The sequence below is a fragment of the Myotis nattereri genome (genome assembly GCF_964212035.1).
Source record: "Myotis nattereri genome assembly, chromosome: 17".
Lineage (NCBI taxonomy): Eukaryota > Metazoa > Chordata > Mammalia > Chiroptera > Vespertilionidae > Myotis > Myotis nattereri.
In genome coordinates, this window is record NC_138092.1 from 43,334,748 (window position 1) to 43,358,754 (window position 24,007).

The 24,007-nt window shown below is 39.3% G+C and overlaps 1 protein-coding gene across 1 annotated transcript in view; it reads right to left on the reverse strand.

Annotated features, from left to right (window-relative positions):
• RB1CC1 (RB1 inducible coiled-coil 1) overlaps positions 1-24,007 on the reverse strand; it is a 68,629-nt gene that overhangs the window by 16,604 nt on the left and 28,018 nt on the right. Inside the window, exons 9-15 of the mRNA XM_081111411.1 lie at positions 19,886-20,070; positions 19,568-19,754; positions 19,402-19,483; positions 18,851-18,912; positions 15,688-15,791; positions 14,906-15,032; positions 12,918-14,818 (exon numbers count right to left, since the gene is read on the reverse strand). Of these exons, the coding sequence (XP_080967537.1) occupies positions 12,918-14,818; positions 14,906-15,032; positions 15,688-15,791; positions 18,851-18,912; positions 19,402-19,483; positions 19,568-19,754; positions 19,886-20,070 (2,648 nt within the window). The remainder of the gene's footprint in view (positions 1-12,917; positions 14,819-14,905; positions 15,033-15,687; positions 15,792-18,850; positions 18,913-19,401; positions 19,484-19,567; positions 19,755-19,885; positions 20,071-24,007) is intronic.

A 24,007-nucleotide genomic window follows, 5' to 3' on the forward strand; every position in this document is an offset into this window, starting at 1 on the left:
TTTTTTTTCAAATTTGCAGATATAATCCCAAATTACCAAATACTATAACTAGCTGACATCAGGAAAGTTATATATCTTCAGATCTAACAGTGGTTATTATCATCATTCGCAAATGACATGACATTGTACAAAGAAAACCCTAAAGACCACCAAAAAACTACTAGATTTAATAAAGGAATTCAGCAATGTAACAGGATACAAAATTAACTCCCAGAAATCTATGGCATTTCTGTATACCAATAATGAACTCTGAAAGAGAAACTAAAAAAAACAAAAACAATCCCATTTACTATTGCAACAAAAAAATTAAAATACTTAGGAATAAACTTAACCAAGGAGGTAAAAGACGTATTCAGAAAACTATAGGAAGTTGAAAAAAGAGATGGAAGAAGTTATAAACAAGTGGAAGAAAATAGCGAGTTCATGAATTGGTAGAATCAACATCATTAAAGTGTCCATACTACCCAATCTATAGATTTAATGCAATCCCTATTAAATATCAACAGCATATTTCACAGACCTAGAACAAATACTCCAAAAATTTATATGGAACCAAATAGACACAGCAATCTTAAGAAAGAAGAACAAAGTTGGAGGAATCACAATACTAATAACAAATTATACTACAAAACAGCCTAGTACTGGCACAGAACAGGCATATAGATCAATGGAAAAGAACAGAGAACCCAGAAACTGACCCAAGCTGTTATGCTCAATATCTGACAAAGGAGGCAAGAGCATACAATGGAGTAAAAACAGTCTCTTCAATAAATGGCGCTGGGAAAATTGGGCAGATATAGATGCAAAAAAATGAAACTAGACCACCAAATTACACCATACACAAAAATAAACTCAAAATGGATAAAAGACTTAAATGTAAGTCATGAAACCATAATAATCCTAGAAGAAACCATAGGCAGCAAAATCTCAGGCATCTCTCGTAGCAATATCTTTACGGATACATCTTCTAGGGCAAAGGAAACAAAGGAGAAAATAAACAAATGGGGCTCCATCAAAATAAAAAGCTTCTGCACAGAAAAAGAAACCATCAACAAAATGAAAAGGAATTCCACTGTATGGGAGAACATATTTGGCAATGATACATCTGATAAGGGGTTAATTTCCGAAATATATAAGGAATTCATACAACTTAACAAAAAGACAAATAATCCAACTTAAAAATGGGCAAAAGACCTAAATAGACACTTCTCCAAAGTGAACATACAGGCGGCCAAGAGATATATGAAAAAATGCTCAAGTCACTGATCATCAGAGAGATAAAAATTAAAATGACAATGAGGTATCACCTCACACCTGTCAGAATAGCTACCATCAACAAATCAACAATGGGTAAGTGTTGGCAAGGATGTGGAGAAAAGGGGACCCTAGTACACTGCTGGTGGGAATGTAGACAGGTGCAGCCACTGTGGAAAACAGTATGGAGTTTCCTCAAAAAATTAAAAATGGAACTCCCGTGTGACCCAGTGATCCCACTTCTAGGAATATATCCTAAGAAACCTGAAACACCAATCAGAAAGGATATATGAACCCCTATGTTCATAGCAGCCATATTTACAATACCTAACATTTGGAAACAGGCCAAGTGCCCATCAGCAGATGAGTGGATAAAGCAGCTCAAATTTTTAAATGATACTTTATCAGTAAAGGAACACACACAAGAAAATTACACACTCCCACCGTTGCATATATTAATACCCTAACAAGTCTGAAAATTAGAACTCAAAAAAAGCTGATACATTTGTTCAGTTGGGAATTTCCATACTATTATACCCAGAACTTGAAATAAAGAATCTCTGGTTGATTGTTACCCCACCATTAATAAACTATGTATGTAGCAAAATGTTGTATTATACTTCATGTTTCTAGTAACTAGGAAATCCTCATTGAATACAAACTAGGTTGTCTTGATGCTTGTACTCTATCCTATCATTAACTATATTTGATTTGGTCTAATAAACAATTGTTTGTCATGGGTTTTTGAAATTCTTCTTTTGGGATTAAAATTTAAAATTTTTAATGTCCCATACCCTCCCAGATCTGTATAAACTACTCCTTAGAAGCATGACTATGAACAGTATAGAAGTAGATTTTCAGATAGTCTACATTCATTTTCTTTATACACAGGACTATAATAAAGCCCTTTTCTAAAGATTTGAAAAGAAAAAAAAAGCCCCTTCCCCCAAAATTCTCTAAATAATGTATACTATTGATTTAATTTTACCAGTTACATAGGAAAGTTATTTTAATTTTGCATTTCTTTAACCTCAAGTAGACTGAACAAGCTATTCACATATAGGCTATTCATATTCTTTGTTCTGTCTATTCATATCCTCTGCTCGTTTATCTAATAAATTGTGCCCTTTTTAAAACTGACGTGTGGCCCGGGGCAGTGTGGCTCACCGATTAGAGTGACAGTCTGGGCACTGAAGGGTTGCAGGTTCCATTACCAGCCAAGAGCATGTATCTCTGTTGTACGTTCGATCCCCGGCCCTGGTTGGGGCATGTGAGGGAGGCAACCAATTGGTGTCTCTTTCTCACATCAATGTCTCTCTCTCTCTCTCTCCCTCCCTCCCTCCCTCCCTCCCTCCATCCCTACCTTCCATTCTAAGTATCAATGGAAAAAATATCGAGTGAGGATGTTTAACAAACAAAAAATTTGACTTATGAAAGTGTTCTTTCCTCTGCATGAAAGAGAAACTGAGAACTACATTATGTAGAATCCCCATCCCAGTAAGTTCTTGGAGTTTCAAGTTTGTCCACAAAAGATACCCACACAAAATCTGGAGTGCTAAAGAGAGCCAATGTTTCTCCAGAGATGGCTGTGCTCCGACATGTGGCAACTTAAGATTCATAAGGGGTTTCTAACCAAACTACCTGATTGGTGTCTCAGTAGACAATTAGTAGAAGTCTCCTAAAAATTGTAGGTTTCCTGCCCTAGCTGGTTTGGCTCAGTGGATGGAGTGTTGGCCTGCAGGCTGAAGGGTACCAGGTTCGATTCCAGGCAAGGGCACATGCCCGGGTTGTGGGCTTGATCCTCAGTTGGGGGCATGCAGAAGGCAGCCGATCAATGATTCTCCCATCATTGATGTCTCTCTCTCTCTCTCTCTCTCTCTCCTCCCCTCCCCTCCCCCCCTCCCTCCCTCCTCCCTTCCTCTCTGAAATAAAAATATATTTTTAAAAAATTGTAGGTTTCCTAATCAGCCAACACTTTGGTGCTTCAGATGACTTTGAACCTATAGACATCCAGGATATTGACTCCCTTACGCTTCCCTTCTACCACCCACCTCTCCCAAAGTTCATTAAGTTCTAATTCTAATATTAACTCCTTTAACCCTTTGCGGTCCAATTTTATTTTTGGAATTCAAACAGTCTGGTCCAAATTAATTGACAGGATTGAATGTTGAACTGGTTTGTGGTGTCAACCTCAGCCTCAATGTTGGATCTGCTCATACTGCCTGGTCTGTCGAGTCAGCCTCCAAGTTGGACCGAAAAGGGTTAATCCTATATAATAAAAGGCTAATATGCAATTAGACTGAATGGCCGAACAACCGGAACCGAACAACCAGTCACTATAACGTGCGCTGACCACCAGGGGGCGTGCGCGGAAAATAGCGGGCGTTGCGTGTAGCGGGATGGTGGAGCATGTGAGCAGGGGCGCCAGACCAAGGCAGGGCGTAGGTCACTGTCATTGGGGTGAGCCTCTGGTGGTTACTGAAAATTCTTTGCTCCAGCGTGCCAGTCTCACCCGGCACTCACACCCACTGCCGGCACCAGAGCCACCGCTCGCACCCACTGTCAGCGCCAGCCCCACTCGTATCCGCAGCCAGAGCTGGTGCCGCTGCTTGCACCTGCTGGCCCTGATCGCCCCTGAGGGCTTCTCCACCTTCCCCTGCTCCTCAGGGGCGATTGGGACAGCAGCCGCTGCTCGCACCCGCCAACCACACCGGCCCGTTTGTACCTGCTGCTGGCACCAGCCCCAGTCGCTCTGCACCATCAGCAGATACGAATGGGGATGGCGCCGTCAGAGCATCAGAGCGGCAGCAGCGGGAGCAGGGCTGCCGGCAAAGCGGGGACCAAGGGCTGCGGCAGGAGGGGCCAAGACCCACCCCTGTGCCCACCACAGCCTCACAGCCCACAGTTCCTTTCAAGGTACATGAATTCGTGCACTGGGCCCCTAGTCTTGAAATAGGTAAAAGAGGTTCTGGCCCTGGCCACTATGGCTCAGTTGGTTGGAGCATCGTCCTATACAACGAAAGGTCATGGATTCGATTCTCAGGGAACATACCCAGACTGTGGTTCAATTCCTGGTCAGGTGCCGAAGGGAGGCAACTGATGCCTCTCTCTCAGGGATGTTTCTCTTTCTCTTTCTTTCTCTCTCTTTCTTTCTCTTTCTCTCTCTCTCTCTCTCTCTCTCTCTCTCTCTCTCTCTCTCTCCCCCCCCCCTCCTTTTCTCTCTCTAAAAGCAATAAAAAAGCAACAAAAACGTATCTTCAGGTGAGGATTTAAAAAAATAAAATAGGTTTTATTTCTAAGCTCAATCCATAGATAGATACAAATATAATTGTAGGGAAAAATAAACTCTAAAGATGGGAATCTGGAATTCTCTGATGTTTCTATCAAGGCAGTAATGACCTCACCACCAGTGCAAAATGGAACTTTGGTAGACCAGGGCATTCCAAGTAGAACTGCTAACAACAGGAGTTATCTGGGATCAGATGGCTAAAGGCAGGGTTTTGGAGATGCCCCAGTTGTCCCTCCAAATCTCACTAAGCCTCCTTTACCAGCAGCAGCCTTTCTCCCGTATTTGAGACTAGAGGCCTGGTGCATGAAATTCGTGCACTGAATGGGAGCGGGGGGAGTCCCCTCAGCCCAGCCTGCACCCTCTGGCAATCCGGGACCTCTTGGGGGATGTCCAACTGCCGGTTTAGGCCCGATCCTCCTGTGGGATCAGGCCTAAACCGGCAGTTGGACTTCCCCCTCGCAATCCAAAACCACTGGCTCCTAACCTCTCACCTGCCTGCCTGCCTGATCGCCCCTAACCCCTCTGCCTGCCTGCCTGATCACTCCTAACCACCTCTGCCTCAGCCCCCGCCACCACGGCTTCGTCCAGAAGGACGTCCAGAAGGTCATTCAGCTTTCCAGTCTAATCAGCCTATTATGCTTTTATTATTATAGATTAGTGTCACCTTACCTGAAGTCCCCTTCTCAACAAGCTGATCATTCTCAACCTCCCCACCATTTCATTACTCCCAGACCCACTGGTACATTCAAGCCCCATGTTCCAAGGAAGTTAAAGGAGGAACTGCAATTCCAAGAGGTTTCATTTATTTTGGAAGGAACACAGGAAATATGTATGGAAATAGATCCAATGGGAGTTAGACAAACAAAATGTTTAAACAAGCCAAAATCATTTGTATAAATGTAATGACCAGAGATTCTAGATTAAATGCTACCTTTTAACAGTTTGCAAGGTTGGCTGCCTGAAACCTGGACCCAATGGCCAATATTAAACAAAAATAAGAGGCCAAATGAGATACGCTAGACCACAGGCCAGGTCTAACCTGCTATTATCTGTTTGGGTAAGTAAAGTTCTGTTGGAACATAGTGAAACCCATTTATATTGTCTCACTCCCGTTTTGCTACAAGAGTAAAGCTGAGTAGCTCAGATAGAGACCATCTGGCCCACAGAGCCTAAAACATTTACCAGGTGGCCCTTTACAGAAAGTTTGCTAACCATTCTCTACAGTGTAGACGAGTCTACACCAATGATTCTCCAAGTGTGATTGATCCACAGAATAATCTGGGGGTAACTAGAACACATTCAGGGGATCAGTAAGGTCAAAACAATTTTCATAATAATACTAAGGTGATATTTGTCTTTTACACCTTGTTGACATTTGCACAGGTGATAAAACTGCTGACACCTTCACGTAAATTGAAGACAGTAACACCAAACTGAACTTTTAATCATTATATCCTTTACTTCAAGATACAAAATGAAAAAGACAGCAGGTTTATTTTGAAATATATTGATGTACTAAAATTATTATTATTGAATCCCGGCCATTAAGTATATAATTTTTTTAATATTCTATGTGACAAAATGACAAGCATATATAAAGCACTTCTGCCACTTACAAAGTATGTCTGTCTCATGGGAAAATACCTATATAATTGTTTTGGCTGTATGCAGAATTGGCTGCTTTTTTCATGGTATACATCAGACTTGGGTTTTTGGCAGATAATTTTGAGAAAGTATAAAATTGATCCTATTATTTTAATGAACAACTGACAAACTTGTAACCAATGAAAAAAATGTGACTCTTTAACCCTTTGAGCGCCAACCAATATCCTAGGAACTATGCTAAAATTGCCAAGGCATTTTTGCTGATTTTACAGCAGTTTAGGAAAAAAATTATGAATCGCAAGTAAATGAAGTTACATATTCAAAAACTTAAGGAAACCTTTACTACATTGACATATTTAGCAATATCATCATCACTAATAAAAGCAGATTTAGAACTGGACACCATTTCGAAGCTTTGATAGCGCTCCCGGCACTTTTGGCAAAAGACAGGAGCACGATCGCGCTCTCCAGCACTCTAGGGGTTAAAAAGGAAGTTTGTATCTGCCACTATGAACTTGAGAGCTTCCCAGTACCTAAGATCCATCTTATAAAATCCATAGGTATATTAACAAATGTGATTTGTTAATAAAATGTATCCACATCTGCAAGATCTGCACTACAATGAAACAGTGTTTTCCAAATGACCACTTTATGATGCTACAAAATCATGCACGAGTAAAATATCCAAAGTGGTAGTTCAATGAACATTAGCATAAAGATTATCTTAAAAATCCACTGACATGGGTTCATATTCCACAATGAAACTAATGCTTAGGAAATTATCAGTTGTTGCATTCTGATTTAGTATCAAGGAAAAATATCCACAATTATCTGAAAGGCTATTTAAATATCCCTCTTTCCACTTTCACATAAGTGAAAGGCTGGATTTTCCATATACTTTCTTTTTTTTTTTTAAATATATATTTTATTGATTTTTTACAGAGAGGAAGGGAGATAGAGAGTTAGAAACATCGATGAGAGAGAAACATCGATCAGCTGCCTCCTGCACATCTCCCACTGGGGATGTGCCCGCAACCCAGGCACATGCCCTTGACCGGAATCGAACCTGGGACCCCTCAGTCCACAGGCCGACGCTCTATCCACTGAGCCAAGCCGGCCTCGGCCATATACTTTCTTATTTCCATTTCTAATACAGAAAATATTGATACCCATATAAGCAAAATCACTTCGGAGTCCTTAATAATTTTTGAGTATGTAAAAGGGTACTGAGACCAAAGAAAGAACCATTTACCCTTAGTTTCTACATATTTAAAGGGTAACACGCACACACAAAGTGTGCACACACAGAGAAAAATATGATGAAGTCTACATGTGACCAGCAAATCCTAACGTACTTACTATATGTCCCTTTAAAGAACAAACTTTCCGGCCCTTAGTCTACAGGAAGGCATCCAAAGAGTGATGGTAGCAGGTGTACTGGGAATTATTACACACCTGGGAGAGGAAGGAGAATAACCCCTTCAGCACAGCTTTGAGAAACACCTCGAAAGGCTCTCTGCAGGACAGGGACGGCAGAGGGAGATAAAACCACCAAAATTCAATGAATTTCCGTGGAATACCAGGATTCTGGAGTGGCAGAGGCCAATTAGTAACCCTTAATCAGAGACATGATGTGGTGCCATTACAGACAGCACAGAGCAGTACTCAGGTCTGACCCAGAAGTCTTTGGCACTGGCTATCTCTAAGGTTACAAATAGAACGGGTCGATAAGACTTATTAAAAGTGTTTTTTAAAAACTTGTGGGCAGAGAGCTAACTTAAATCAAAAGACTCACTATTCCTCACTCAATTCCAGTATCTGTTGGTCACCAACTACAATGCCAAAATTTTATACTATTAAGTCTTTTTTCTAGCCCTCACCAAAAGCACCTGTGGCAATTTTCCAGGTGAGTATGTATTCAGGGAAGGTACTTAACCAATTTTGGGGGACTACTGAGCACTGGCTCTGAGGGGATTCCAATGCCACCGAGATCCACCAGATTACTGATAGAGAAGTCTGGGCCCAGTGGGCCCCTCATCAGAGGTAAGAGATATCTCCTACATCCAGAACCTGCAGTAAAAAGCAACTGACGGGGAATCCCTGTTGGTCTCCTAACGCATAGAATGAGGACCAAGTAAAATCCCTAGAACTGTCTCTCCCTTCAAACCATATAGGGGAGGAGATTTTTATCACATTTTTATTTGACTTAAATATATGTCCTGAATAAAATGTAAAAAAGCATGCAACAGATTATCGTAAATTTAATCAGGTAGTAACTCCAGTAAATCTGCTGTTTCACATGATATCTTTCCTGCAGCAAATCAACAAGGCCTAGGGGCCTGACATAGAGCTACTTATTTGGTGATTTCTTCCCCATCTACACCTATTAGTACAATTCAAGGGTTGACAAACTTAAACAAGCAGCAGGTTGGACTCCCACAGGAATGATTTGTCAACCGCTGGTGTAGACCACATGCAACAGTTTGATCTTACCTAGAGACAGCAATATACTTTCACTGTCTGATCTCTGGGTTATAGCAACTCTCCAGTCCTATTAAAATCTAGTTTGTTTTCTTGCTAGTCCTCAAGGTACCACATTATACATTTATGGCAATATGCTTCTTCTTTTTTTTTTAATATATTTTATTGATTTTTTGTAGAGAGGAAGGGAGAGGGATAGATTAGAAACATCGATGAGAAAGAAACATCGATCAGCTGCCTCCTGCACACTCCCCACGGGGGATGTGCCCGCAACCAAGGTACATGCCCTTGACCGGAATCGAACCTGGGACCCTTGAGTCTGCAGGCTGATGCTCTATCCACTGAGCCAAACCGGTTAGGGCGGCAATATGCTTCTTAAACCTAGTAAAAAGGAAGAAGTAACTACGTGAGCTAACCAGGGAAAGACGTTTATTACCAGAGAGTGAGCAATAAAGCCCAAGAAAAATTAGGAGCTTGTCAGCACAGAAAAATTTCTAAGTATCCCGGGGTCTGGGGATGTGAGATATTCCTTCCATGGTGAACAAGCAAGCTGCCATTAGGTGAGCATCCCTGAATTCTGGGTGCAATATATAGAACATCTGGGTATGCTGCTGTGACTCACTTACCAAATAACTTTTAAGGTGGCCTGTTCTGCAAAAGATCCACAGCAAGAGACACTCTTGCAATAGGTCCAAACTATCATGCAAGCTGCTTTACCCCTTGCGCCATATTTACCAGCAGATACTTGAAGTGTCGACAGCAGGAATGGATACTGTATGAAACTGTTAGCAAGTCCTAAGACAATCAGTTGAGACCCTTAGGATTTCCCTTAGGATTTTTGGAGCTGGTACCTATTTTCCTCTGGTAAATGGCTTGCTCCTGGGTCTATACAGAAACTGAAAGACTTCACGTGGTCTCCCAAGTTACCATATTACCTGAGTTGTCCATCATAAAGTAGATACTAACACATTAACCGATGAGGCTCTCCATCATCAAATAGATGTGGCATGTATGGGTTGGAGCTTAAACAAATCCTGATGGCACAAGTAAAGTCCAAGAGGTTCAGGTTCCCAAGATTCTTACTCCTGCTACATTGCTTCTTTTCTCTCCATCACAAGTATGGCATTCAATACGGGGGTGGAGGGACACCAACCAACCTGGTTTCCTCATAATTCTGCACAATATGCTGACACTATTCAAAAGCACAGTTCAAGTATTAGAGCCCACTGAGAAGTGATCCTGAAGGGCAGCAGTGAAGGAAAATCTTCCCAGTAGCAGTATATCAAGCAGTGTACTTGGAGTTGCCTAGGAGAAATGGCCAGGACTACAAATCAAGTGATTCATGGATATTAGCCAAAGACTTGACTGGACAGCAAGGGACTTGGAAGAAACTAGACTGAGGTCTGGTGACAAGATTAGCAGAAGAGAAATACAGGTGAACCTCTTGAAATGAGCACAAAGCATAAGGATCTGTAAGTCCTCTGAGTATATATATTATGTCCCACTTTGAGGAACCTCATAATCATCAGATGGGCACGTTGAACATTCTGTATCAGTCAAATTCTTTAGCCACACACACCAGTCCTGTTCAAAATGCTAATGACATGCAGTGAGATTATGTATGGGCTCAGCGATGGGGGCTGTCACTAACACTGAGCCCCCAATATTTCAGCACTTCCTCGGGAGATGAGCCAGACACTTGGTGACAGGTCACCTACCCTTGACCACTTCCATCATGAAAAGTAATCTGTTCTCACAAAAACAGTCCATTATTTTCTTTCCGTGCCCACAATGTTTCTGCAAGAAAAACCATCCCTGAACTTACAAAATGCCTTATTCTCTGCTATGGTATTCCACTAGAATTGCTTCTGAAGAAGGGATTTTACTTTACAGTAAAAGATGTGCAGCCACGGACTCATGCCCATGGGAGTCACTAATCTCACCATGTATGCCAATCCCTAAAGCAGCTGGCCTGATACAACTGTGGACCAAACTACTGAAAACTCAGTTACAGCTACTGAAAACTCAATGGGTGAAATTTTGCATGGCTAGAGTAAAGAATGCATACATGCTCTGCACCTACCTCGGTTGCAGGATTGATCCCTGGCCCCAGTTGGGGTGCAAACAGGAGGCAACCAATCGATGTGTCTCTCTCACATCGATGTTTCTCTCCCCGCCCCACCACTCTCTCTAAAAATAAATAAATAAATGGAAAAATATCCTCAAGTGAGGATTACCGAAAAATAAATAAGAGTCAAATGAAAAACTACAGCAACTATATTATAGGATGGACCATTAATGACAGTCTCCTCAGATCAACAAGTAAAATCAGCTGAGGTAATGTCTAAGGTAAAAAGTGGGTGTGTAATAGAAGCAAGTTATAAATACCTACTAGAGTTACAAGGCTAATTACAGCAATAAAGACTATAGGACTTAAGATTACATAAATCAATCAATCTTCATCTTTTTTCCTTCTCCCATTTCCCTAGTACGTAATGTGTTGTGATAATGGTAGTTAACCCTATATTTCAGCATGCAACTTGCAGAATATCAAAAAGAGATGTAGCTGTGTAAAATGAATGGACATCTCTGGGATGGCTAGAATGGCCTAAATTTGACTCTCACCTTTTGAAGACAGGGTTTGGTAATCTGAGGAGATATGAGGCATATAAGCTCAATCACGTTAGACAGAAACATAACATTGCAAGTATCTTTATTTGGAAGTTCAATATGGGTAAAAGAGATTTGTGATTACTAAGTTTAAAACGAGGTATACAGTGCTAGACTGGTGTCATCTTGCCATTGCTCTCACCTCTTTTCTCATCTGCAATGTAAAGCAGATTCTATATTTCCCAGAATCCCCTTAATAACTTCAAGTTTGCCAATGAAAAGAACAGGTACAAGTTTGGAGAGTAGAAAAGCAGCCCAGGCTAACTCTCCAGGGGTGGCTGTCTCCAGATGCAGTTTCACAGGAGCCTCCTGCCAAGAAAATGACAACTACCCATTGTGTGCTGCAGATGGAGCCACATCATTGGGGCTTGAAGAGATTCTTGAATGTTGCAGCAGCTTCCCAGTGAGCCATGGAAAACATGAGCTTTGGTGTGTGCTTAATGTCTCTTTTCCTCATATTTCACTCAGAATTCTCCTGGCCTTCAGTAGTGACTACTTTGGCCTTACCTGCCCCAGTTCTATAAAACATTTCATGCAGATTCTAACTCCTATATTACACCCTCTAATTCCCATAGAATACAGGAGAGGTTTAACTGTACACCAATATATATTACACAGCAGAGACTCAATCACAAGTGACTGTGCAAAAGTGGTGAGGCGAGAAACAGAAATTCAAATATAATGTACATATAACTATAAATATATTCAACTGGAAGAAGTAATGATAGAACTAATCGATAATGTTCTAGAAACTTTTTATTAAGCCATAAAATCCTTCAATAAATTTTAAGGAACAGAAAAACCTGAGAAACATTTTCTCTAATAAAAAGTTGTATTAGTAACAATAAAAGTACAAAAAATGCACTATATAAAACCTGGGATTTTAAAAACATCTTTTGAAACACCAAAGAAATAAACGAAGTTGTAATATCAAGAAAATAACAATGATGAAACTATATAGCCCCAATCTAGAATTTAACCTTTACTAAACACTGCTCAGAAAAAAACTGTTATCTTTTATACATACAAACACAATTTAAAAAGAGAAAAAATAAGTAATTTTCAATTGAAGAATTTTGAGAAAAAAACTTCAAATAAACCAAAGAAAATTTATACCCTAACTGATTTGGCTCAGTGGATAGAGAGTTGGCCTGCAGACTAAAGAGTCCTGGGCTCGACTCCAGTCAAGGGCACATGCCTTGGTGGCAGGCTTGATCCCTGGCCCTGGTCGGGGCGGGTGTGGGAGGCAATATTTCTCTCTATTCATCTTTCCCCCTCCCCTCCAATCTCTCTAAAAATCAATGGAAAAATATCCTCGAGTGAAGATTAACAAAAAATGAAATTTGTAAGGAAGGAAAAAGCTCTTGAAAATATTTTGAAATTTTCAAAAAAATTTTTCCTCTAGAAATCCAAAACTGTAATCCATTATTAAAATCCACTATAGATTTTCAAAATGTTTACAATAAACATTTTTAAGTTTTTATTTCATAAATATATCTCAATTTCTACATTTACCTAAGATAAATAAATAAATCAAGGTACTGTGCTTACTTACACACAAAACTGACATTCTAATCACCAATGTTTTTATTTTATAATCACAGGCTAAAGTTCTTACCTTTTTCCTATTTGATTCTCAAGATGTTTAACTTTTTCTAATAACTCTTTCTCAACAGCTTCTCTCTCCAATTTAAATTCATTTAGGGCCGTCTGAATAGCTTCTTCTTTTTCACTATTAAGCTTCTGAATTAACTCTTCTCTGTCTTGTTCCTGGTTCATTATGAATTTCTCTTTGTCTTTCTCAAGTTTCTGGATAACAGCTTCATACTTCTCTTCTTGTTGGGTGAGTTTTTCAGCTTTTTGTTTTTCAAGCGCACTCAATGCAGAGTCCAATTTACCCTGCAGTTCAACTATTTCTTCTTTCAGGTTTTTTTCTATTTCAAATGCTTGATGATGCAATGCTGTTACCTGGTTTAATTCAGCTTTAAGCATATTAGATTCTTCTTCGTGTCTACTAATCAACTCTGAAATACACTGATCTTTTTCAATTGTCATTAAAGTTCTTAACTCTGCCAAGCCCACCTGGTAACTGTCATTGTTATCCTGAATCTTTTGGTTTAGTTTACTTATCTCTGTTCTCAAATTTTCCGTCTCTTGTTCAAGGAGAGATTTTAAGGTCTCATTCTGCTGGGTTCTACTTTCTTCCAGCAAAATTTTTATTTCATCAGTTTCTGCTTCCTTCAATGCAAGTTCAACCTCTAACTTACATCTCATATCCGACAAATCTGAAACCTTGAGTTTTAACTCCTGTAGCTGTCGCTCTTTTTCCTGGATAATTGTGGCATGGGACTCTTGTATCTGATCAATTCTTTGTTGATTTTCATTTTTTAATTTCTCCAAAGAATCTTTGTGGTCTGTCATAACTTTCTCGAACTCCTGTGTGTGCCTGACATGCAGGGTGTCCTCTAACTCCCTTAAATGACTTTGCTCTAAGCTCTGCAGTTCTGTCCTCAACAACTGGATCTTCTCATCATTTTCAACGTGGAGCTTTTTAAAGTCTTTTAACACTCTCTCTCGTGACTCTTTCAGTTCTTTAATTTCACAATTTTGAGTGTGCATTACGTTTTCCATTTCTAACAACTTCTGGTCCTTTTCATTCTGCAGGCAGATGATAGCTTCTTTTTCATGCTTAACCAAAGCAAATTCATTATCTTTATTTTGTAACACCTCCTCAAGGCATACTAAGTCTCCTTTAAGCTTTTTAATTTTGTTTTCATTTTCTTCACTGTCTTTTATTAATGCATCAAGTTTGTCTTCATAATCACTTTTTAAAGACTGCAATTCTTTTTGATGTTTTTCATTTAGTGTTATTTCCACAGAGTATTTTACCTTTTCAATAATGTTCCTTATTTCTATTGCTATACACTTTAAAGAATTTGAGAAGTCACACTGTTCTTTTTGTACAAATGTTCTGAAGTGGCAAAGGTCTTCCTTGATGGTTTGTATAGTTAATTGTGAGTCCTGGGCAACAACCCTACATTTTTCCAACTGGACATTTAGAGACACATGATCTCCTGAATCCTCTTTACCACATATATTCGTATCCTGCATACGCCTACTATCTATTGCATTGATAACTGATGAATAAAGTGATTCCACCATCATTTCTGGACTTTGTGGATCACTTATTGGATTAGGAGATGATAAATTTTCTTCTATTACAAACTCATTCACAGCAGACATAAAATCTGATTCAGGACTTTCTGCTAATGAATCCAAATCTAATGAAACTTGGTGAAGTGTCTGTTCTCTGCTTGGATGGGGGATAGTTTCAAAATCAAATGTATGTGCATCAATGCTATCTGGAGACAATTCTTCTAAGGGACATACTGCAGGACATAAGGGATCCTGCACAGTGAGTGGAGGAGGAGTTCTTGGTGAGGTAGTTGTTGTAATTCCTGTTGCACTTTCTACTCGTGGTGAGGAAGTCGACTGTGGGGATGTCTGACTCATGGATGCCTAGAAAAGAAAGAGAGGCTTATATAGCTGCAGCAATATCAACACTTTACACTAATAAAGTGAGCCAATTGAAAGAACTTAATTTGCCTTTTGTTCACTCAGTAGATCTGTAATGGTCTGTGACATTTCATCCAAACTTTGTGCTGCTTTTACCAAGTTATGTAGAGAAAGTACATGCTGGTGTAGAGGTTCAAAGTCACAGAGTAAGGGGACCCTGAAACAAAATGTAATCAAATTAGATTTCTGATTCATTAATTAAAAGATGAATTAAGTATAACCAAACATTTTAACCTATGTCAAAAATCACTACTGCAGCCCTAGCCAGTTTGGCTCAGTGGATAGAGCGTCAGCCTGTGGACTGAAGGGTCCTGGATTCGATTCCGGTCAACGGCACATGCCTAGATTTCAGGTTTGATCCCCAATAGGGGGCATGCAGGAGGCAGCCAATCAATGATTCTCTCTCATCATTGATATTTCTGTCTCTCTCTCCCTCTCCCTTCCTCTCTGAAATCAATAAAAATATTTTTTAATTTAAAAAAAAATCACTACTGCATTATCATCCTTTTTCAATCATTACCAGAAAGAGCTAAAGAAACCTAAGACATCATCATTAAAATATAAATCTCCCACAGTATGCGAAGCAGAGTGACTACTAGAAAAAAATTAACTGTACGTAAGACATTAATTTCCTTATTTTCTGATTTTAATAGTCCCCAGAATTTCCTAACGTAGTCAGGAGGGTCAGTCTATCATAAAACAGTTTTCTATCCTGGCATCTCCTAGGAGGGCTGGTGCTACTTTCCACAGCTCCAGAATGATGTAAACAGAGTAAGGTGATATCTACAGTTAAAAATACTAATGACATTTACCTGAGGAATGGCTGAACTTCTGAAGGACAAAGTGATTGCAGAAACTGTAAATCTTTTAATGAAATATCTGGAAGCTCACAGTCAAACTTTCGAGGTTTCTGTGTCTATACAAAATAATAATAACAATAATAATTCACCACAAAATATACGGATAAATTAATAAATGGTCTCTTACTATAATCAAATTCAGTAAAACAAATAAATAAAAATGCTTCAAGTGACCTACTCACACTTAATAGAAAAAAATAATTAAATATGAAAAACTAGTCAATGACATGATGTAATATTTTTCTGAGTCTTGAATAACAGGGATACACAGTTGTTGATAATCAACTGGTGTATTTGTTCCTGCCTTTTGTTTTCAGCATCTTTTTATGGAAATTCTAACATTTCCATCAACATTAAAGGAATCATTTGTTTCACTAGTACATACATTATTTCCAAATTTTTCCTTGACCTATAAAATGATCATGAAGATCTATTATCTGGCTCTAGCCCTCTATCTACTCCTTAGCATACCTTGTTGTTTTAACATGATAAAAATCATGTTTTCCCATGTAACACTTCCTTCCTTGCCATTGTATTTTAAAAATACAAACCCTTAGCCCTAGCCCCGTGGTCGGCAAACTGCGGCTTGCGAGCCACACGCGGCTCTTTGGCCCCTTGAGTGTGGCTCTTCCACAAAATACCATGTGCGGGCGCGCATACAGTGCGATTGAAACTTCGTGGCCCATGCGCAGAAGTCGGTTTTCGGCCTGGACAAGTCTATTTTGAAGGAGAACTGTTGATATTTGGCTCTGTTGACTAATGAGTGTGCCGACCACAGCCCTAGCCCATTTGGCTCAGTGGATAGAGCGTCAGCCTGCAGACTAAAGGGTCCCAGGTTCAACTCCGGTCAGAGGCACATGCCTGGGTTGCGTTCTCAATCCCCAGTAGAGAGCATGCAGGAGGCAGCCAATCAATGATTCTCTCTCATCATTGATGTTTCTTTCTATCTCTCCCTCCCTCTCTGAAATCAATAAAAATATATTTTAAAAAAATAAATAAATAAAATACAAACCCTTAGTCAATTAAACAAAAATTCTGATAAGTGCTACCATTTCCTTATAATATGGCCAACAAATGTACCTTTAAAAATAACTCAATTTGTTTCCATCATTACCTAAGCAGATTGAGAAGTGTCAAGATGCTCTTCATTAAACAGAGTTTCCTAGATAAATAAGTGTGGGAACCCTATTAAATCACTCATTCTTGATATTTAAAAATGCATGCATTTAAAGCCCTAAGAAAGCCTGCAGCACAGAAATTGGTTTAATAGCTAAGCAGAATGTCTAGGGCAGTGATGGCGAACCTTTTGAGCTCGGCGTGTCAGCATTTTGAAAAACCCTAACTTAACTCTGGTGCCGTGTCACATATAGAAATTTTTTGGTATTTGCTACCATAGTAAAACAAAGATTTATTTTTGAAATTTATATATTTAAATGCCATTTAACAAAGAAAAATCAACAACCAAAAAAATAAGTTCATGTGTCACCTCTGACATGCGTGTCATAGGTTCGCCATCACTGGTCTAGGGGGTAGGAGGGAAATCTACAGCATTTCCTAAACATCTTTGACCGTGAAGTCTGGTTTAGAAATATGCCAAACTTATTTTTCATGGTTTCAATTAAAGCTACTTGAATAATCAACCCTATTCTTATTTGTTGAAACATAAATGAAAGAAAGGGGGTCGATAGGTAAGAGAATGAAGAAAGGAAGAAAATAGGCAAGGACAGGAGAAAAAGAAAAGGCAGGAAGAAGGGAAAGAATGAAGGAAAAGGTAAAGAGGAGAAAGAGAAAGACAAAATACAATTAAGAGAATCTAGTCCTATCAATCTTAACAGTGTAGTAAGACATCCCCTTGAGTTACAAAGACTCTAAGTAAAAAACTATAAATGTATTTTAAAGCTTTATAGCAATTGGTGTTTTTAAAGCCAAAAGCTTTTTATGTAGATAAAATATATATATACACACATACACTAATAAAAGAGAAAGATGCAAATTGACCATACCTTCACGACGCCCACCAGCCAATCAGGCGTGAGTATGCAAATTAACCCAACAAAGATGGCAGGTTAATTTGCATACGCAGGCGCCAAGTGGCCAGGGACAGGGCGGAATGCTTGCAGGCGTTCCGCACCGCCCAAGCCGCTCCGGACCTCTGGGCAGTGTGGGAAGGCAGAAAGGCGGCTCCGGCCAGAGCAAAGTCAGTGCCAGCAGCCAGGGGAAGGAAGGTCCATTCTTGCACAAATCTTCGTGCATCAAGCCTCTAGTATATATATAAAAGGCTAATATGCTAAGTGTCTGTCCGGGTAATGATGTCACGAAGCAAGGCCTGGCTTCCTCTCCCTAGCAACTAGCTCCTTGGAGTTTCTTCAGCCCAGGAACACAACTTGCTTTATAGCCAGGTGGAAATATTTTACACTGTAACCAAATGTTTGTGAAGAGTTTTCCTGTGCCTCATCTCATTTGATCCTCACAGAAATCCTAGAGTAGGTAGATAGGAGATTCAGTGGGATCCTATTTTCTTTGCATTAGCTGGAAAACGGAGATTTAGAAAGCTTAAAAACTTGACCCAACTGATAAGAAGAATTGGTGGACCTTGAAAATGACTTCAGGTTTTCTCACTGTGCAGAATATAGTCAAACACTGCTGCAGTTAAATATTTTACCCTTTGTTCTCCCTGCGTGATCTGTAATAATAATCTGCTTTATGTTCATATTTACTGCTCTGTTGCTGACAATTATCTGAAAGAGAAGTTGGGGTAGTTCACTGGGCTGAAAAAAGTTTAGCTAAATCAGAAAGCAGGTCTAATTAAGCAAGTTTATTCTATATCTATAAAAGGCTAAGTTAACTTGCGCACGCACAATACATATAAAGCTCTCGCTGGCGCCAATCGCATGCGTGTGTTTCCATCTGTCATTGTCAATCATGAATTTGGTTGAAACTTCTATTATAGAGAACGGGCAAATAGCGGTATTAAAATATTTCTTCTAATTAATTTCCTTTCAATGTGCACAAATTCATGCACCCGGCCACTAGCATTCTGATAAATACCACTACTTCTGAAATAAAGGTTAGAACATATACAAAATTTTGTCATGGTTAGGAAATAAATACATACACAAAAGGACGAAGGCCAGGAGTCCAATCCTCTAAATAGGCGATTTCTTAAAAAAGACTTCCCTGTAGAAAGAAATTAATATAACTTTGAGATAAAAAAAAAAAAAAAAAAACCCCCCTCTGGTTTGTGAAAAAAAAATTGACAATACTTCAAGTTTAAAATTAATAATGGATTCAACTCTACAGTCCTTAAATATTTCTATGGATTTCAATGCTAATTAAAATCAGATACATGCACCCTGACTGGTTTAGCTCAGTGGATAGAGCGTCGGCCTGCAGACTGAAAGGTTCCAGGTTCGATTTCGGTCAAGGGCATGTACCTTGGTTGCGGGCACATCCCCAGCAGGGAGTGTGCAGGAGGCAGCTGATCGATGTTCCTCTCTCATCGATGTTTCTAACTCTCTATCCCTCTCCCTTCCTCTCTGTAAAAAATCAATAAAATATATTTTTAAAAAAAGATACATGTTATATAATGCTGTGTTCATATTTATAGACTAAAAACAGCATTTTTTACTTAAAAAAATAAACAAGTTATTAATGAAGAACACTTACTAAATAATTTCCCAAAGGATTCCCTTTTTGACTTTTCAGCTTCATATAATCGCTTTCCATCTGTGACTAAAGCACCAGCCCACTAAAAGGAGGAAAGCTTATGTTAATATCACTCACAAATTTATTAAGACTCATACACACTTAAAACAGAATTCAACTTGCATACCTCCCTGTAGTGTTTTATGAACATTTTTCTCCTTACAACTTCAACAACGGCTAAGCAGTACATCTGAGGAACTGTACTAAGAGCTTCAACAATTTTGACTCTTTCTAACAGCTCTATTACGAGGCGAAGTAAAGCTTGCAATTTCTCTCCATCTTGATCAGCATGAAGCATTACAAAGCAACACCACCTATAGAATGAAATTTAAAAACTATAAAAATAATCTAATGTCAATTTAGTGGCAAGAGAAAACACTCCACTACTTGGGAGAAATCAAACATCAATTCTAAACATCCTAAATAAGGTAACAAAATCACTTACTTCAATCTGACATGTAGGTTAGTTGCTAGCTCTTGTTTGGCAGTGGTACACTTCTGTTTAATATCCAACAGTTTTCTATGATTTTGCAACATAATCATCAACTGGTTTGCATGACTCAGGCATAAATCAGGTAATACAGATGCATCCTTCAAGTTTTCAGCTCTCATCTGATTAGCTAAAAATCCCTTTGAGAGAAAATATTTTAAAAGGTATTAACTTGGTTACATGAGAGATATGAACATTCACTTAGGAGAAATATCTTTATGTTAAACAAGAACTGTCTTACTTTCAAAGATTGTAAAATCTACTCTTTGAATGTGGAACATGTGGTCATAACAAAAGATTCGGTTTTTAAGAAATCTATACTCTTAATTCTGTTCCATTGTCATACTAGAAAAAAAGTTAAGCCCAGGGAGATAAAATAACTTATCCAGATACATTCAATAACTTAATTAGAACTAGAAAGTATGTTTCTAGACACCTACTACACATGGGTGGGTAAGAGCATGATATTATATGAAACATGATCAATGATTTAAAGCCATGAAAGAGTAGCTGATTTAATCTTGACCAATGATATTTAATTGTATATTATATACTTCCTCATATAAAAAACAATCAATTAACTTTGCGCTTTTTATTGAAAAGCCATTCCTCTCAGTATTTCTGGACTATCTTTTGTTCCACTGACAGATACATGTTTTGTGCTATCTTTACAGCAATGACTAAACTGTACAATTTTACAGTATAGTTTATTATTTGGTAGGAAAAAACTTTTCTTAGCTATCCTCACTCACTTATTTTCATTGGTGAACTTTACATCATTTTGCTAAGTAGGGAAGGGATTGGCTTTAGGCTATAAATTTAGATAGATGTGCCATATTTAAAAGTCTTCTTTTGTTCAACCAGCCAAATGAAAGCCCAACAGCAAAGACTTTAAAAAAATGTTCAGAGGGTATAATTATAATCTATTGATTAGGTTATTACTAAGTATTTTTATTGTGTTTATAGGGCTCTTTTCCTATTCTATTTACTGGATAATACATTACAGAAGGTTTCGGATTTGAACATTCATCTGACTGCCATACTTGCTGTATAAATGATTATCTTTCTAGGGATTTAACCATACTGATCAGCAAAGAACAGCAAATGTGTCTTCCTAATTTCTAGTAGTTCTCTCCATTTCATGTTATTCTAAACATCATGCACATACTTAAATTTAAATGATGTGTATTTAAAATTAAGTCAAAATAGTTTACATAAAAATACAAGACAATTTCAATAGTAATTTTATCTTACTTTTCTTTCAAAATGGGATATAATCAACTGTGGCTATACTTTTTCTGTAACTTAATCCATTTAAAAATAACATACTGCTTTTATCTCCTGTCAGTCTTAATAGGTTTTTAATTACTTTTGACTTAATCCAAGAAAAATATAGAATCCCCAAATCTAAATTCTGGACCATTAATAAAGGATTTCCTGACACCAAAGCCACATTATTTGTAATACAGCACACTGAGAGAAAATACACCTGATCCAATCAAGACCTAAAGATCAGGAAAAAACATGCCTGGGCAATGTTTCAGTTCTTTAGGCTGTGCCTAAAGAAATACCAATATAGCCCGACCGGCATGGCTAAGTGGTTGAGTGTCAACCTATGCCCAGTGAGGACACATGCCCGGGTTATAGGCACGTGTGGGGCACATAGGAGGTAGCCGATCAATGATCCTCTCTCATCATTGATGTCTCTCTCTCTCTCTCTCTCTCTCTCTCTCTCTCTCTCTCTCTCTTCCTCTCTGAAATCAATAAAAATATTATTTAAAAAAAGAAATACTAATATAATACAGAATGTCAATAGAAAAATTAAAAATAAACTAAAAAAAGCCTTAGCCAGTTTGGCTCAGTGGATAGAGCATCAGCCTATGGACTGAAGGGTCCCAAGTTCAATTCCAGTCAAGGGCACATGCCTGGGTTGCGGGCTCGATCTCCATTGGGGGGTGTGCAGGAGGCAGCCAGTCAATGATTCTCTCTCATCATTGATGTTTCTATCTCTCTCTCCCTCTCCCCTCCTCTCTAAAATCAATAAAGATAATATAAAAAAATAAACTAAAGAAATACTAGAATATGCACATAAAGGTACACTGTGATATTAAAACAATGTTTGTAATAAGAAAAATGAAAATAACCTAAATGACTATCAAAAGAAGTACAGTTAAATCAATTATTTGATTCATTTTATAGAAGGTTAAAAGAATGACAATGGAGAAGAAACAAAAGATCAAGAATTCAGAGTTCTGCCTCTAGTGATGGCAGACTATGATGTAACAGTAATGTAAACCAACCTTCCCATGGCCTTAGTTATTAGATATCCAAGAAAGCAGTGGAGTCAGACATATTGAAGGCGCCAGGATTTAGGAGGAGGAGGAGACCTGAAGAGGTGAGTTAGGCAACTGGGAATGCTTTGCCCTAGAGACAATTGCTGATGCCTGAAGAAGAACCCAAAGCTAAGAATAAGGTTAGCAATCCTTCTGATAGTTCCTTGTGGAGCTAGAAAATAAAAAATCAGACACCAGTGCCAGCCAAAGAAAATGACAATGGAACACACTTTGCCAAATAAAATAACAACAGAACACACCCCCAAAAAGCTATCTATCTATACTAATAAAAGGGTAATATGCTAATCAAACCAGACATCTTCCGGACATCCTTCTGGACAAAGCAACGGTGGCGGGGGCCAAGGCAGAGGTAGTTAGGGGTGATCAGGCCAGCAGGAGAGAACAGTTAGGGGGATCAGGCTGGCAGGGGAGATCAGTTAGGGGCAACCAGGCCAGCAGGGGAGAGCAGTTAGGGGTGACCAGGCCAGCAGGGAAGAGCAGTTAGGGGCGATCGGGCAGGCAGGCAGGCAGAGAGGTTAGGGGCGATCAGCCAGCAGGAAGGTGAGCGGTTAGGAGCCAGCAGTCCCAGATTGTGAGAAGGACATCCCCCGAGGGGTCCTGGATTGTAGAGGGTGCAGGCCAGGCTGAGGGATCCTCCCCCACACCCCCCCCCCCCCGTCCACGAATTTTGTGCACTGGGCCTCTAGTATATGTGTGTGTGTGTGTGTGTGTGTGTGTGTGTGTGTGTGTGTATATATATATATATATATATATATATATATATATAGAAGGTTAAGTGTCCATCCGACCAGTACCTATGACGCACACTGACCACCAGGGGGCAGACGCTCAATGCAGGAGCTGCCAAGCTGAGGTGACTTGGCAGCAGCGGTTCTCAGGTGACGCACCCCTGAACCAGAGAAGAGGGAGCCCGATTCCTCATGGGGCCGCATGATTCCACCTTCAGCTGTGGGTTATGTTGTTGCTGGGGCACTACTGGCCCCGAATCTAGTTTACTGCACACTTGTGTTTGCATTCCACACCCTGTACGACCGCAACTTTGCAGAGTGCCCTCTCGCACTCCAGAACCCCTAGGGGGATGTCAGAGAACTGGTTTCGGTCCGATCCCTGCAGGCCAGGCTAAGGGACCTAGCTGTCAGAGGGACCCTGCTCACTCCACAGATGCCCTTCAAGCTATGCCAGCAGGAGGTTGGCTCCAGGGTGTGTCTGGCCCATATCGCCTAGTCCCACCCTGCTGGCCACCTTCTAATTAATTTCCTTTCAATGTGCACGAATCCATGCACCGGGTCACTAGTATCCTACGAAATTGGTAGACTCACCATCACAAGGACTGGAAAACCAACTTCCCATCTAAATCTCTGAAATGGGATTAAGGTGATGATCTAAGATTGTAATCACCCCTATCATATGTCAAAAGCAAACAAATTCTCTCTAGAAAACTGTAAGAAACAACAGAAAATATTCATAGACACACAAAAACAGATAATGGTGTTAACAGATATAGCCTTTAATTACTAATATATGCTTAATGTATTCAAAGATATAATGGATAATACCAGATGTTTTGGTAGATAATTTGAAGCTATATAAACAAAAAACACTAAATTGAAAATATAAAGCTAAGATTAACAAAGAATATCAAATCAATAAAGTTTAATAGCTATTCACACCTGAAAAAAAATCTGAAAGTTAATTTGAACTGACAGGTCAAAAGAAAATATCC